The sequence below is a fragment of the Scomber japonicus genome, chromosome 20 (assembly GCF_027409825.1).
Source record: "Scomber japonicus isolate fScoJap1 chromosome 20, fScoJap1.pri, whole genome shotgun sequence".
Taxonomy (NCBI): Eukaryota; Metazoa; Chordata; class Actinopteri; order Scombriformes; family Scombridae; genus Scomber; species Scomber japonicus.
The window spans coordinates 21,522,008-21,539,924 of record NC_070597.1 but is presented as its reverse complement, the minus strand read 5'-3'; the positions used below and the strand labels follow the sequence as shown (position 1 = coordinate 21,539,924).

The 17,917-nt window shown below is 37.8% G+C and overlaps 1 protein-coding gene across 1 annotated transcript in view; it reads right to left on the bottom strand.

Annotated features, from left to right (window-relative positions):
* Positions 1-17,707, bottom strand: part of pemt (phosphatidylethanolamine N-methyltransferase) — a 73,692-nt gene extending 55,985 nt beyond the window's left edge. The window contains exons 1-2 of the mRNA XM_053341773.1: positions 17,568-17,707; positions 14,523-14,630 (exon numbers count right to left, since the gene is read on the bottom strand). Coding sequence (XP_053197748.1) covers positions 14,523-14,630; positions 17,568-17,678 — 219 coding nt within the window. The 5' untranslated portion in view covers positions 17,679-17,707. The remainder of the gene's footprint in view (positions 1-14,522; positions 14,631-17,567) is intronic.
* Positions 17,708-17,917: the final 210 nt, after the last annotated feature.

Genomic DNA, 17,917 nt, shown 5'->3' with positions numbered 1-17,917 from the left:
ACATGTGAATAAAAAGGTGATTCTGTTATATGTCTGTTGCATTTCATGTCAAAACTGAATAAACGGTCAAGTGTATTATACTTTAAATAAGCCTCTGTATTGGGAATCATACATGTTAATTATTCATCAATAGATGGTGATGTGTTTCACACTTTATAAGGCTCCCTTTTAGCAGTTATATCTATAACTCATAAATTAATGCTCATAATGAGATGGCAAGACACATGAAGATAGATGGGGGAAGAATTTGCTGACAAATTGACAAAATCTTGAAAGCCTATTTAACCGAGATGGATAAAAATGCAGTAGTATACCCTACCTTCATGTTACCAAATAGTGACCTTGCATTGATGTATAGGAAATTAGGTTATAACTAATTTACAGCTGTTAATTAATGGTTTATGATGTGTTTACAATCTAATTAATAACTCACTTACAACCATTTATAAATCCTTTATAAAGGGTAGTCTTATTGTAAAGTGGTAGCAGCCCATTTCTTCCTTTCTTAAGTTCAGCAAATTCTCATTATCATGATTTCTGCTGTCTTCTGACCTCTGCTGTCTGACAGACACTTTCAGCTGCATGAAATAACCGGTCGATTTTGGCAGTAGACGTGGACAGCATGAGCTGATGAGTAGTCTGTTCTCATAGATGTAGGTCACTGGGCAGCGCAGACCTGATGACTGAGAAACTCCATATGCATGGATGAGATCGGATGATGTTTAATATGCTGTGCTCTCTCTGCCTCATCGCCACATATGAGCAGGTTGATAATGCATGCACCGGGTGGCATCTATTTGTCCAACTGAGGTTGACCTCAGCTTCTGAGGGCAGAGTCGGTGGAGAGATTTTGTTTGTGCAGCTACTGATGAAAACGTAGGGGGGAAAAAAAGAAAACAAGATCAGATGACTGCAAATGCCCTCGGGGGGAAAAGCGAGCAATTATCTGCCAAATTAAGCAAAACCAAGCCGAAAGGAAAAATCATACTAACTACTAAATAATTATATTAGTTGGAAAAGATTGGGGTGATGATAGTGCTACTAATTGAAATATATCCTAATAAAACACACATGTGTCCTACTTTATGCAATTATGGTCAGTTCTGTTTTAACAGCTTTTTAAAGCTTAAAAGCTGGGGCTCTACTGGAATATCTTTGCATGATTTATAGTTATAAATGCTCCTCATTTATCTTATTCTGACCCTTTCTGCAGTCCCTCAGTTCAGCCTCTGTCTCAAACAGGCTGTTTTAGCTGCTGTCTCATTAATGAGCCCACTCTGTTCTGATTGGCTAACCCGACTCTCCTCTCCTGCATATTGATAGTGGCTCCTTGACACTCCCGGAATCTGGAGCGAGCAACAGCGCTCACTAGAGAGTGACTGCGCGCATGTACAAAAAACAATGGGTTTTCTATTGCTTTTGTGCACAATATCAATGATATAATGTCACTGTGTGGATCATTAACCTTGTTGCAGTGTGCTCCCTGGTTATAGTTATACCTTTTTTTGTGTAGCATACATGTGGATGATATTTTGTTAAAGCTATCAGACATTTAGTTGTTTTGTTTAAATTGTTATTTATAATTCAATATTACTTTAACAACTCAGGGACGTCCAAGCAGCAACATGTTGTTTGAGCACTTTTTTGCATTGTCAATTTGAAAAAATGTTTTTGTTTTTGAATTAAGGGGTGGAAATTTAAAAAAATATTTTTTATCCAATTCATTGATTAATCAAAAAAATAATTGACTGATTAATCGTTTATCAAAAATAATCGTTAGTTGCAGCCCTATTATTTTTCAAGTTTTTCTTCCGGACCCCCCTAGTGTTGCTAGGTCATTGACACACAGCACCGCTGCTACAAACATTTCTAGGGGAAACACTGCAAAAAGCATTATATACTGTACCCCCTTTAATGACACTGTGTGACACAATCCACAAATTCATAAACTGATGATTTTATCGTTGAAGTTTTGTGAGGGGATGCAATAGGCAAGGTTAAAACATTTTTTAATGTTATTTTCTGACACAACCATTGTTGATATAACTACTAGGCTAATGTTTCATACCATGAAGCAAAGAAGCACACTGCATTAAAACACAATATGCCAACACCCCAAAATAGGGCTAGGTATCAGTACTCGATACCTTTAAGGCAGTGGTCACCAACCCTGCTCCTGGAGAGCTATTGCCCTGCATGTTTTAGGTAGCTCCCCACTATAACACACCTGATTCTAATAATTAACTTGTTTTCAAGCATTTGACGAGCTTCAGCTGCTTTACAACAAGTTAATTATTAGAATCAGATGTGTTGGAGACCACTGCTTTAAGGTATTGACCAAAATAAATTGATAGCAAGTAGTATGGAAACATTTCCCATCAAACCTGCAATCGATCCTTTTTGCATCTAGAGCTAGAAAATATTGTATGGACTTGCTCACAGCCAATCAATGCAAGCGTACTTCAATTAATAAATATTAATAATTTGACTTTCAAAATGCATTTGTGTAAAAGTCTAATCATTTAGATGTGGAAGAGTGGTTCTATTCACATGATGGTATTGAGTGAAGTACTAAATTGGTATGGGTATCACTTTAAGGGTACTTAGATTGGATACTCTGCCCTACCCCAAAAAGACCTACAGCTGAGTGAAAACTCTGACATTTTACAGAAATTAATATGATTGCAGATGTGTGCTAAGTGCTAAGGTTCACTCATAAGTTTTTGCCTATAGTAAAAAGTATTGTTATGATGAGTATGAACTATAAAAATAACCCTTGACAGGATTCGTCACTTCTGAGGTCCAAAATTACAACTGTTTCTTGAGAAAGATAGAAGTATATATCACACACACACACACACACACACACACACACACACACACACAGAGCAGCTGTAGCATCCCATTAAAACTCTCGAGTTGTTAATGCACAGTCCTCCACTGACGCACTCTAGCTAATAATCATCCTAAATATAACCGCCATCAAGTTTGTGCTCTAAGACAAAGACTTAATGCTCCCATGCGTGCAACACTTGTGCGTCAGTCTATAAAAATAATCTGAATCAATGTTGATTGTTGAATCTCATTCTGCATCTGACAGCATGTTAACTGAGGGGTTTCATTACCAAAGAATCAGTATAAATCTTCATTCTGTAAATTGGTTAGAATATTGAGTCTCCTCTCGAGAACAAGATGACTCATACACTTATGACAGTAAATTATTGGATGATTTTCTGTAATTTTACACCTGGATTCTAAGACTTGGTGTCAGTTCTTCAATTCTAGGCACAAAAATAAAACAACTTGTGTGGCATCGGCTTCACTTGCCAGCAAATAACAGCTTTCCAAACAAGAGTAGTGTTGTGGAGATAACAAAGCAATGACAAACCTGACACATCCCTCCGTTCACTCCTACTCTTACATGCTCTTTGTAAGTTTTTGCCCTTTTCTTTGCACTCTATATTCATTTTTCTCATTCAACTATTCACCAAGCTTTTCCCCATCCTCCTCTTTGTTGAGTCTTGATGTGTTGTATATCTGCTGCCTTGCCCCAGTAGCTCTATTCATCTTCCTTTCACTTTAAACAAGCTGTATGAGGTTTCTCTTCATCAGCAGCACAGTTTGTATGTATTCCTACTTCTTTTCTCAAAATGTACACTTTGTAAATGAACTGCGATACACTCGAGGTCACACTGACATCACGTTGCACTTCTCCTTTTGTTGCCTTTTATGTTAGTTTTTTTTCTTTTTTCACTTTCCTTTCCAAATTTCTCCTGAAACTCATGATGAAATTAAACACCTGTCGTTTTGCACTTCTTCTCCCCCTCAGTCCCTCCTACTGTCAGGTCTAAGTGCTGATGACTCATTCAGACATTATTGTTCAGTTCGAGGCCAAATCAGGACCTCTCGGGCACCAGATAAGACCCCTGACAGAAGGAACGCACAATGGTAGCCTTACATCGCTGAAGCTATGTCTGCAGACTTTTGTGTGAGCCAAAGCCAGCGTTTAATCTGCTGACTGACCACATAGAGCTTCATGGGTTGATTTGATTTCTCTTAATGCAAACTTGTGGCTTTAGACTCAGCTGTTATTAGGAGTTGAAAGCGGAGTGATCGATTAAAGTTCTGGATGCGCAGTCTTTGTAAAAACAAGAAGCTCTTGATGCAGTGTAAAGCAATCAAGCAGTCGGCCTTAAACTCCTCTTTTCAATCCACAATAATTTATTCAAACTGGACAACCATTTGGAATGTAACAAGTATATGTCTCGTGCAGCATTCTTCCAGCTTTCATGTGACAGTTAAGTTTCCACATCCTGTTATCTATGAGCCTGATGTCCACGTGATGCTGGCTAACATGTCAGCCCAAGCAGGAGAGATAAAACAAGAGAGAACACACTGACCACTTTCCTCCCAGCTCCCCAATGTCAGCGTGACATCTATCTACTGCAGCCTCAGACTCCATATAATCCCATCTACGTGGGACCAGATTTGACTTCGAAATAGTTTAAAATATCTGCCGGGGCAACCTGTTTGCTGTGAAATGAAAGGAGATAATGAAATGGAGACCTGAATGAGGCATCATCCTCACATACTAAACAACAGTGGAAATGTCATCTTTGCAAAGCCGTACATGATGTACAGTTCATCTTCACAACCTCACCTATTACTCACAGGAATACTGTACATGTATGTTGCCCAGGCAACTATTCACATGGGTCTATGTTTAAAGACGCATTTCTTTTTAATGTAAAAATATCTGTTGGACTAACCTTTCCCTTCTGTCTGAGTGCTTTTAATGTACTCTCAATGACAAAGAGATGATCTAATCAGAGTGCAATACTGTAAGTACAGAAGAGCAAAATTACAGTCTTACATAATACATAATACAAGGTTTCCAGTTGAAAATAAGGGTTGCAATATTGATTGACTGATTGATTGACAAAAGGTTAAAGGTACACTATTTGGGTTTTGTTGTTGTTGTTGTTGTAAACAAAGTCATGTGGTATACAAAGTTCCTTATCAAAACACATTGTGTATACTGTATGCTTGAGGCAAAAATATATGTGAGTACATTTATTTCCTCATAGAAATAAACAAAACATTTGCAGAGCCTTTTTTTTTTTTTAGAAAATGCAACACTTGAATTATGGTGTGTTCTTAACTGCATTTTTGCTGCACATTGCTTCTTCTTTCTTGGCGAGCTATTGCCAAATGGTCTAAAACTCCATTGGGTATTTTTAAAGTACAGAAGCAGCCAGGAAGAAATCCAGAAAACATGCTAATAAAATGGTTTACTGGCTCTAATATGGAGCAAAGTTTATGAGATGAAAGTTTACTTTTGGGTTGCTGGCCACCACACATAAAAGTCAGGTTGGAATTATTGATTAACAGCGTGTTAATGAAAATGTTACAGTACTTCCCTTTGTACAAAACAGTTATTCATGAGCTGTTTTAAAAATCATTAAATCTTTTTTTGGCATCATATCAGAACATGTGTAAACTTACATTCTTTTTCATTTTTTTCAGTTTGCATACCACAAAAATAAGCCCACAATATAAAAAACATAAGTTGTATAGTATTTTTACTTTTATGTCTAAATTTTATGGTAATTAACTTCTGAGTTTTCTTCAAAGTTTTTCATATTTTTTTATTTCAGTTACCTTTTTTAAATTCTAAATGTTGTTATGATGACCTTGGAAGGAACAAAATTAGTCCACTTTAGAACAATGTCCAATCAGCTGTCTTACTTGAGAAATGCTTCATTTTCGGACTTCATTTTCGAGCCCACTTGAAAATGAAGCATGGGTGTTATTTTACAAAACAAACACAAAAAAAAAATCTCTACGACTGCAACTGAAGTTCAGAGAGGTTAGGAAGTGGAGATTCACAGTGCAGGATTATGTAACCAGCTGATAAACCATGCTGATAATGACAAGCAATCATTGAGATAAAGACTGAAAATTAAAAAATTAAAATGTGCTCTCTGATAAATGTATCACAAGGTTGTCATGCACAACTCAGAACTGAGTGTGACTCTGTAACTGCTTTATACTGATTTATAAACTGAAGCTTTTTTTTGTTTTTTTATGAGTCAGCCTCCTCATCAGGAAAACCACAAACAGCAGATTGTCATCAATTGTCAATCAATGTCATCATTTGTGAATTTTTTTTATAGTGGTGCCAATAAAATTCCGCTTTTGACACCTCACTTTGACGAATACAAACATATTTGTCTTCAAAATGCGTTTTCTGTCTTACAAACTAAGCCAAAAAACCTCTAAGATGCATCAGGATTTAATGTATTATCCCAAAACATGGAGCAGTACAAGAGCCAAACTAAAATACAGTCTGAAATGAAGAAAATTATGATCACAGAACAAATAAAGAAGATTGGCATGGTCGCAGTGGCATGAAAACTAAATTTCCAGCTGTATCAATTAATTTACATTTAATTACTGCAATCAGAATTTGCAACTGTGTGCTTTGACCATTGGCAGGTCAAACAATCAGTGACAACATCTGATTGTTTGATACTTAGTTTGACTTAAAAGGGTGAAAACGTTTCTTTGATAGAATCATGTTTAACCACACAGATTAGCTGACGTTTATCAGCAATTACAACCTAGAGGGGGCGCTGTTTCACTCGTTTGAAAAAAAAAAAAACCTCAGTGAAAAATGGGTAACATACTCCTGCAACATATTAAAAAGTGTCTACTGTGGGAAAAGGAAAGCTAATACGTCTTTATAATTAAAATGACAGCTATTTTGAATAGTGACAGAGTCATGGTTTGCTTTGGTTTCTGAGAGAAAACAGCACTTGATTTTAGAGGGCCACAATGTCTCAACTATGTTGACAGTCCAAATTGAAGAAAACTGTGTCCGTAGATTTGTTTGCTCGGAGGGTTATCGTGACCATGATTGGGACTGCAATCAGCTTGCCAGCTACAGCTACACCAACCAGCACAGTGAGCAGTGTGTACGTCACCAAGCATCTTATGCTGCAATTCGCAAGGGTTAGGGTTAGGGTTAGGGCCACATTGAGTCACATTTCACCAACACATATTGTGCCTCTTATGATTTGAAAATTGCAGTCGCCCATCTTGCTATTTCAATAAAATATCAATTAATTGCTCAGTCATAGCTTGCAACTGTTGAAAAGGTGAGTGAACGTTTTGAAATAACCACAAGGACTTATAACTCCACTTTGTGATGGATTGAGAAGGAAAAGGAGAGAAACTCGAGGAACATGACAAGAAGAACAGGAGTTCCTAGTAAGTTGGGAGACAGACACTAAGCCATCACAGAAAGAAAAGGGGACACAGAGTTGGTGCAAACTTTGCCAGATACCCACGGCTGATGTCAGTACAGCATTTACTACTTCAAAATTATTACAGACTGCAGAACCACTTGAGCTGTCAACTGCTGATGAACGTAAGGGAAAAGAATAGCTTTCCTGTGCAGCTCTAGCCTTAATCATATTTAGGTTGGTAAAGAGTAGCTTTTGACAAATATAGATTTGATTTCATCTAGGCAAAAAGTTTTTAAAAAGTAGCAATAAAGACTAACAAAATTGTCATGGTATGACTTACAGACTTGAGAGGCAAAAGCAGAGTAAAAGACCAATTACAAAGAACAGCAAGGGGGAGAGAGGCAAAGTATGATGGTCACGTAGGAAAGAAAAGACCTGAGAGATCATTGGAAACTGTAAGAATATGATGGTGAGAGTATCGAGATAGGCTAAAAAAAGAAAACAGCGGGGGCCAGGAGAGAAACACGGTGCAGGAGTGAAATGAGACAAACAGGAATGATGACTGAAGACACCAAATTCGCCATGAGCAGATATTATTTTATGTTCAACCAGGGTAATGTGTTCAAGCAGAAGAGCAGGTGCTGCACGTGAATCCAATTCTGTCTCTATCCAGCACACGTGGCAAGGCATGACCGGTAGTGAGAAATCTTTTTGGCACACAGGAAGTGCAGCTTATTAGGAATTAGGCAAAAGAGATGAGAGAGTCAGAGCACCCAGGGCGAGTTAAAAGTCTGAGCTGCTGCTTGCATCAGCAAAGTCATCAGGATTCATTCTCCTGTCACCATGGTTCATTTGTGGTTGAGATGTTTCTTTAATCAGCAAAAGTATCATCATCGGTATAGTGACAAAAATAATACATCATGACATCATATTTTGAGACACAAAAACACGTGTCTCTTGGCCACCAACAGCCAAACAATGGGTACAGCAACTGACATGTGCTGTGACAACAAACAGTGAGTCAGTATATGACAGCTCAGTCAGACTGACTTCAAAACTCACATTAATTCCTTTCTACTCAAGCCGTCATGCAACTGTGCATCACTTCCACTTTTCATTTCTTTTGTCTGTCATGCAGAAAAATTCCAGGTGTGATTTTATGACGTTTGCTCTTAGCTTGTCCTGTCTTAATCCTAGCCTGTTTTAATGAGACAGGGAGAGCAGCTGGATAATTCAGGGGTCATTTCGGTGTCACCTCTTCTGCTGTGATCAAAGGGAACAGACCTTGTGAAGAAATATTTACACACACCACTGAAGTAATAACCAATTAACATTTTTTGGCTCTGATCCAAATTCAATAGTACAGTGGGTGGTAAAAGTGGGCATCTGCCAATACAAAGTTCAAACCGAAACTACAATTAAGATAGAATGTGTAATTCAATAAGAAACAATTATGCAGAAATGTAAATATAGCAGCTGATATAATCTACCGCAGGGGACGTTTTCTCATTTTAACTGAAGATAATAACAGTCAGTGCTTGTTAAAAATGAGCTTACCTGTTACTCTTTGCTAATGAGAAACTCATGAAGGATATACGATTTGAAACCTAACCAGATCTTAACCACAGCATTGTCAATCCATAAAATATCAAAATCATTCTTTTTTTAACAGTGATTGGTAACAGTTTGGAAAAGCAAAATATTATAGTTTCGGAGTTACTATGGCCGGATGAATTTTGAATCTATACTGTTGCTTAATTATACCAATGTGTTGTACAGTCAGTCTGCCCACGTGACAAAGTGCATCTGTACTTTCCAGAAGCTTTCTATAACTCAACTTCAGTGAGTCACTATGTAGGCCACCTACACACACAAAGACACACTTGTACCACTCACTGTGAAGGTGTTGCTGGGGTCAGGTAAACCTGCAGAGATTCTAACATAGCCAAAAGTACCAAACCAAAGATTGGCAGAACTATACTGTAGGCTGATTGTTCTTGGTGCCTGACAGCAGGATTGGCCCCAATCTACAATAAGGTCAATGTGTCACAGCCTTACTGTGACACACTTACCTCCTGGCCCCACTGATCCAGCAAATCTCCCCCATTTTCTTATTCTGATCTATTTTCTGAGGCTGTAGCAGTCACTGCACTTTAATGATCAAATGAAAATCACTACAGCATCAGAGAATATCACTTAACTGATCTCTGTCCTGAACCCAAATGAATAAAGTCTATTTATGTCAATATTGCTTGTGATACTTTTGCCGACAGGCTTGAATAGATTCACAAAGCTTGAAGAATTTTCAAAAGCATAACTTTAATCAGCAGGCCTTATGTCGGCGTCAGTGTGTGTGTGTAATCACTGTTGTGTGAACAGATAAAAGGTTAAGCAGTGACGGTTTGGGGCTGGTACGTCCTGATCTATGCTCTCACACACACACGCACACGCACACACACACACACACCGAACTACACACTCAAGGAACAGGCCTTGCTGTGTCTCTGTCCCAGTAGGAAGACTGTGTTCAGTACACGCATAGGATACCTCAGTTATAAAGAAGGTGAGGAATCCCTTGCTTTGTTACATAACAGTATATATATTACATGTGTGCTGAAAGTGCTCAGGTAGGATAGTGAGCAACCAGGGAAAATGCTTCTCAAGCCACAGAGTGTTCTACCACTGGAAATACAAATCGGTAAAGGTGAAAAATTGTTATTTAGGGGGGACTCACAAGTTAAGGTGGCTGTGGCTCAGGAGAGCAAGTTGTCCAGTAATTGGAAAATTGGTGGTTCGATTCCTGGCTCCTCCAGTCGACATGTCAATGTGTCCTTGGGCAAGACACTTGCCAAACTGCTCCCAATGATTGTACCAACGGTACATGAATGTGTGAATGAATGGGTGAATGAATGGGTGAATGTGACTTATTGTGTAAAAAGGCTTTGAGTGGTCAAAAGACCAGAAAAACACTATATAAGTACAGTCCATTTACCATTTACCATTTACAAGTGACAGATTAAAAGGTAGAAAGGTCACAGTTCATGCAGCAGAGGCGGAGATATCCTGACTTTTAGTATGGGTCAAGCTTTGGGAAAAATGACACCACAGGGAGGTAATTCCATGTGACACCATGAAAAAGACACAACTAGATCTATTGAAGAGATGATTGAAGAGCCCAAATGCTGACATGTGATCTGTGATCTTGGACCGAATCAAACCAGTCGAGGCAAAGACATCCAGAAGAGTCTCATTATACTGGCATGTGTGATTTTTTTATCATAGACTCTCACATGACAGAGGAATGTGGTGTTTGGGTATGTTACACGTGAAACGTTCCAGTCAGGGTTTTCAATTATGGTTTTGTTCTTGAGAGATCAACGCCCACCACTTCAGTCCCACTCTGCCCACTGAGACTCTGATGAATGTACTAAAACTGCACACATTTTGTACCACAAGTTAATTATCTGGTCACACTACTGGGTCATCTCATACTGCAAAGCGTCTTCAGTTCAGACTCTGCTGGTCACAGCGTCCGCAGCAGCAATCATCTCCTGTTACAAGTACGCAACTAACAGGGCAGCGTGCACCTCACACTGCTACCTGCAAATACTAAAGGGAAAAAAGCCTCCTCCTCCCCAACGATTCTTGGAAAATATGAGAGGAAAGGAGGGGAAGTGTAGTGGGAGAACGTGACTGAAGATTAAGCAGAGCCAGATATGTGGAAATACAACACACTGCTACAGTCAAATAGCTGCACGGACTGCCTTTATCTATCATTTAATGTGTGCAGATATGGACTTTCAAATAAAGTGCTTATGAGAAACAGGAAGAATGTAGTGCTTAAATACTCATGTTTGCAGAAGGACATACAGTACTTTCATTACTACTATAAATGTATAAAAAAGAAGGACTGAAAGTTATCTTGATTAATTAATGACCTGACAATTATTACTCCACTTAATGAAATAATCATTTAAGTCATAAAATATCATAAAACATTAAAAAAGCTGATCACGATATATCAAATTGAAATCTTAAATCTGCACTAAGAGAAAATTTGACATTGACAATGTTTAAAATGTCTATGTGTAATTTGAAAGGTGTGGCTAACAGAGAATTATCAACTAGCGCTGTCGTTTAACTCTATTCTATTCTATTCTCTAGTATTTTAGGGTTTTTTTCACTCCACCTTTGAGTGAAGCCATTCAGAACTATTATGTACACATTTGATTTCCAACCACACAACCTAACAACCAACTGAGATTGACGATAAATCAAACTTGGACCAACATTTAGAATGTGTGTAAAGCTTGTTACGTTGCCCCCAAGTGGTCAAAAAATGAAATATGAGTTTCAAATCCTATGTTTCAAGATAAGATAAGAAGCTAGAATAAATGGTATTTTTTGTGTTTTTGTGTGGTTTTAGTGAATGCAGATAAAGTACTGGTTTCTATGCTTGTTGTTGCCATGACAATATTGAAACCAGTCTAAAGCAAAGTGACCCTTCCTTTCAAGTTGAAACATTTGAGACTTTTTGTGCTCGACAACCTTAACACTAACATGCTAAACCTTCAGCACTATCAAGAGCAAGGTCCAGAACAGCACATGCAGCCCATGAAACAAGGCAACAGCGTGATCTGCTACAAATGATATGCCGCCACATTTCACCAAAATGTAATGACACGAAATGAACAATGTAACCACTGAAGGGGGTATATTTAAAAATCCCATCAGCAGTTGTTTGACTCTTCACGTGTGATAGACTTGCGATCAGAAATATCCTAAATGAATGGGGTACAAGGCTTTCTTTATTTTTAGCTTTCAGCTTATTTTTAGTGTTTTTTTCACCCTTTAAAAGATAGTAGTCCAATGAAATCCATTGAAACACCATCCTCAAGACTGCCGTCTTAAAGGAATACAACATTGATGCTCAAACAGACAAGATAAAAATACCTTATTTTACCCATCTCTCTCTTAGTAAGTTCCATCAGTCCTAATGCTGTTTGCCTGAATAACCACCATTACAGCCACTTACAGCTTATCTTCCAGCACAATGCACAAAAAGGGTAATTTGGCATCATTTGGCCAAGATCACCTAAGCAACATTTACTTTAAAGTAAGTAATTGGCTGCCTCTCTTTAAGGAAGTGGCTACTGTATAATGCACGTGTCCAGCTGGGTTTGTGTGGGAGTGATGGCTATGATGGCCTGAATCAATGGTCAAATGAATCACCATTAAAAAGGTTGGTTAAAAGGCAATTCAAAAATGACACACAGACACCTGGCATAGTAGTGAACTTATTTTCAAAAGCAGCAAGGAGGACAAATTATGCCAATTTTCAAACAGTAATTCCATAATTGTATTAAATCTGGACATCAAGAGATGGTCATAAAACATAATTCACATTATAACTGGGTCAAATGTGACTAATAGAATACCTGTTAATTACAGCAGCAGTGAATGTTGTCCCGCAAAGCTATAATTAAGAAGAAATTTAAAAAATATATACAATCGGTTTTCTATCGCTCATTTGCACTTCATGTCTTCTTTTTATAATGTCACGTGTGGATCATTAACCTTGTTGCAGCTTCTACCTGTTGAGAAGATCTCAGTCAGAAGTATGAGATGAGGAGAGGAGCAGGTTAACCTCAGGTCTCTACATTGAGCCTGAAGTAGGAGGAGCAGCTTTGGAAGCCTAATGATGCCAAAAGTAAAATGAGTCACACTTCCAAATTATAACACAATTTATATGTTGTTCTACTTGTGTATTTATGTGATACAGGATTTGTGCAATTTACTTTTATTTCTGTGCTTTTTATTATCAATATGTTATAGTTTGTGATAATTGGAAATTCAAATAAAAGAAAAGTCACATTTCCTTATTGAAGTTTTCTGAAAAATATAATTAAAATCTTGTCTCAATCTCGTGAACCCAATATTGTGTCTCGTCTCATGAGCTGAATGTATCATCACACCCTAAACCTCTTAACATATAGTCATCATAATTATGTTTTCATTTGATTTTTATTCTTCATTTCTTCCATGCATGACCGTTTTAACATTCTGAGTATGTAAGTGCCCCATAAAGAAAGAGGGTGATGAACGCAGGTAAAGGGGATATTTTTTTTAATATGACCATTTTACCTTAATTGCAGTAGTATATTTAACTCCACGCATTATCAGACTGAAGTGCTGGAATGATTCACTCACTAATGTCCATCACCGAGGAAGATTTTACTTGAAATGTTTGACTTTGCACTGCACAGCGCCGTGCTAATGGAAAATTAAACATCTTCTTTCCATGTCTACATGAAAAAGACTCAACAACTAAAATCAACACACCTTAATGTCAACAATAATTACGGCGTCATATTGAGGGGCAATATCAATGTGTACTCTAATAGATATTAGATACAGGCTGTGTTTACTCCCCAATGATAATGCTAAATAATTCTGATAAAACATCTGTGATTACACTAAAAATGAATGCAGCCATCTTGTCTGTGAAACACAACACACGCAACACAGAAGGGCAGTTTTATCAGGTTCAGGGACACAGTTAAGATAGTTTACTTTGACTTGATAAAGATGGATCAACAGTCAATGACAGCCTATCTTTGGACTGATACACGAGTTTCAAAAACAGCTGGAAACACTTTAAGTTCATTGCCTTAGCCGCTATATTCTGTGAAATTGGTTAACACATGGTCTGGAAGTCTTATATACAAGACAACATTGTCTATTGCGGTTTTAAAAGTTCATGCCTTGTGTATGCTATGCATAAGATTAGCACAGTGAAGTCATCATGAAGTCATCAGCTGCTGGTAAAAGTCACTACTGGTGTGGGAAAAAAAAGACATGACCCTTCACCGACTTCCCAAACATGACTAAACTGTGCTCACCTGGCTGAAAGAAAAGTACAACTGTCTGGGATTTATACATTACTTTTTGATGATTCAGTGTAATTACTTTTTTATGATTGATGCCTTTCATTACTCACACCTACAAACAGTGGGTGGTTTGCTATTGTCTCGACAAGCTCACAGAAATCTGACAATGCATTCAAACTTTGCATTCAAACTTTAAACCATTATGCATTACGCAAACTTGTTTGTTCCCACACAAAACAAAATCAGCAGTTCTGCTTCTGAATAAAAGCAAACAGCTGTCAAAGGACTCACATCTATGCCTAAAGCAAGAGAGCTTGTCAAGACAGGTCCAGCTGTATGAAAATAAAGGTGCGAGATACCAAATGACGACAGTAGCACGTACCACATTCCAGAAGAGAGGGTTGAAAATGATGGCAATGGCAGCGACGCAGAAGCTGAAGTCATGACATTTGATGTGTCGCAGGAGTTCTTCTATCAGGGTCAAGTCCATCTGAAAGTAACAAGAGGCAACTTTGTGAAAGTTGCAAAAAGAAAAAAATATATAATTTAATTAGAAGAGGACAGATAGTTCCAATACCTCCAATACCGTCTTCCATAGCTAGTTACAAAGACTCTAGTTATAAAAAAGTGTTAAATATCCTCAGGTATTGACCCCCATCAGTTGGTCTGAAGATTCCCTTTATAAAATGTGGGTCTTGTTTCTTAAAAGAAGTTTCACTAAATTATTATGTTATTTCCCATGTAGCTTGCAGACACTTTTTAATCAGTGTTTTTTGTTATTTTTTGACCTATATAAAGACGTGTATTGTTTGTTGGTTTTGGTCTATTTGCAGGTGTTCCTGGAGACCAAATTGCTGCAGACCAATTACTGAGAAAAGTAGGTGTTTTTTTTATCTCCAGTAAATTATAGAACACACACAATATTTTCTTTGTGAATAAAGAGAAAAAACGGATGACAGGTAACACCACATCTTTTCAAAGTGAAGCATGGTACAATGCGGACAAATAATCTTAATGACTGATGTGAGAGGGAGCAACAGAGACTGTTTCTCTCTAACACACTGGGCTGCTCTGTGTGGTTCGCCAGCTTATGCCCATTGACGCCAGAGATGAAGAGCAACAAAGTATGTCTTTTAAGCAAATGCAATCAGTTTGCTTTGGGTATCTGTTAACAAACGTAGGCTTAGTTAGACTTTGCACATGTTTAACAGCAGGAGCGAAAACAGGATGATCAAAATGCTGAAACAACTTGCACTAACAGGTGGACAAATGATTTGCTTCAAATAGAAAGACCACACATAATAAGTCATGCTGTTTATTCTGGCATAATGTTGGTGACATTCTCATGTAAACAAACACAGTCATCATCAACGAGGTCAGCAAAAATGATCAAGGTCTTGTACAATGAGTTGATAATATAATTATGTTGAAAGGCCTAATCTTGCTCTGGATTAAGGTACGGATTGACAAAAATCAATTTGGTAGCGATTATCAAACTAAAAAACATGTGAACTATATTAATGCAACAACTAATGATTATTTTCATTATCCATCAATCAATCAACGAATCCTGTTAAAAACTATATGATCTCATGCTGACATCTTCAAATGTCAAATCAATAGTCCAAAATCCAAAGGTATTCAGTCTACCATCATGTACGACACAGAAGAGCAGCAACCAGTGAAAGTTTGGCCTTTTTACTTAACAAAACATTATCAAAATCGTTTCGGATCAATTTTCTGTCAATTGTCAATCGTCAGTCGTCAATCATTGGTATAGGTCTTACCTATACACAGATTAACTGTAAGGTGTAAGTGGCTTTCAGTGACCAGATATGGACAGGGATTCAATTCACCGCACTAGTGAAGAAGGCTTTATGGCTCCACTATACAGAATGATGGGACTGTATGGTGTAATGTCACCAACTTGTACAAAAACTCCATCATCACTTTCAAGATATATGTAAATGTGACATTCAGTGCCACACATCTGACTAGTATCACAACACATATTTAACCACTATATCAACAGCATGTCTACACAACATTTTCTCTGGTACAAATAGCTGAATATGTGTTTCAATTACAGGTCCCATCTGAACTGCTTCTGGGGTTCAGTAAAGGGTTGCTTTTCTTTATCAGTATACAGTGTTACAGGCTGAAACAGAGGACAAGTCTGGGCTACGTTGTTGAATTAATGAATAGTCTGACCTTGAGTAAGCTATGTATCTTGCAAGTAATTGAAGAAGGCAATGTAAGTTTATTTGATCCATGTTCACTGCTGCTGCAGGCTGTGAGAGGTCAAAAACAAACAAACAAAATTATAGATTTTAGAGTTTTACATCCTTCCTTTTTCTTCCCTCAATGCACTTAAGTACATGACTTTAAGAGACATATCTCCAGAGATATGAAAACACACATGGAGATGAATTTGGGTAAAACTGGCTGCTATCAACATACCCACACAGTTTGACATAAAATAAAATATAACAGGCCAAACGTGGAAAATTGACCATATGAATTACAGTATATTAAAGGTGTAGAGTGTAGAATTTAGTAGAATCTAGTGCAACTGACTTGGCATGAATGGAATATAATATTCATGCATAAGGTTTAATTAGTGTATAATCACCTGAGAATAGGAATCTCTGTGTTTTCATTACATTAGAATGAGCCCTTTATATCTACATAGGGAGAGGGTCCTCTTCCATGGAACTCACCATGTTGCACTACTATGTTTCCACAGTAGCCCAGAACAGACAAATCAAACTCCAGCTCTAGAGAGGGCCTTTTGCACTTTTCGAGTTTAGTGACCACATGCATAGAAGTGGGAGAGTATCGAGTTTGTTGCAATCTGCAACCTGATAGTTAAATGCCACTAAATCCTACACATGGGTCATTTAAGTGGGTTAAACTACCTAAAACATGTTTTCAAAAAATAAGATATGGATTATATTAAATAAGAAAAGTCCTTGGCTTGAAAATAGTGAGCACACATGGTGCAATTTTTCAACTTTTCTAACTTTAAATATGTTTGCTAACAACAAATCTGTATGTGCAGGTCACAAAGCCTTCACCACAATAAGAGTTATACAATTACTATTTGTGTAAAAATAAAAATAAAAATAAATAAATAAATGAAATACATTTGTTGCTCAAACCAAAGAGCTGCTCTACATTGCATTATGTTGACGTTGTATTGTGTTGCTGGTGTAAATATGACCTTGCTCTCAATCTGCAGAAAATCATGCTTTTATTTGGAAAAGGCGACTCTGCCGGCTGTCTTCCGGCTGTCAGCTTCACAGCTGCTGAAGAGTAAGCGGTGTAGTCGGTCATACCTTGTAGTCACTTCTGAGCGTTTGTACTCGATACGTGTGAAAGTAAAGAGATGTAGAACAACTTTGCTTCGAACTGTTTTTGGTTTTACCTTCGAATAATCGACGTTGTTGAGCCCTCCGCAGCAGTCCAGCAGCTCAGGACGGTGATTTCCACCAGGATTGTTGTCTTCCCGCTTCGCAGCAGCGTCGCTGTGGCTCATTCACACTGGCTGCGTGAACACTGGCTGACCACCAGCACTCGTGTGTGTGGAAGATAACAAATATTGCACAATATCGAGTGCAAGGGTCTTATTTTTCAGTGAAAAGGGGTGCTGTTGCTCTGGAGAACTATACATGTCCAAATAACCTCTAACCCTGCTCAATGCTTTCTGGGAAATGTAGTTCATATATATATTGGATAGAGCTAAAGTGGTGTCTCACACAGACATAGAACCTCTTC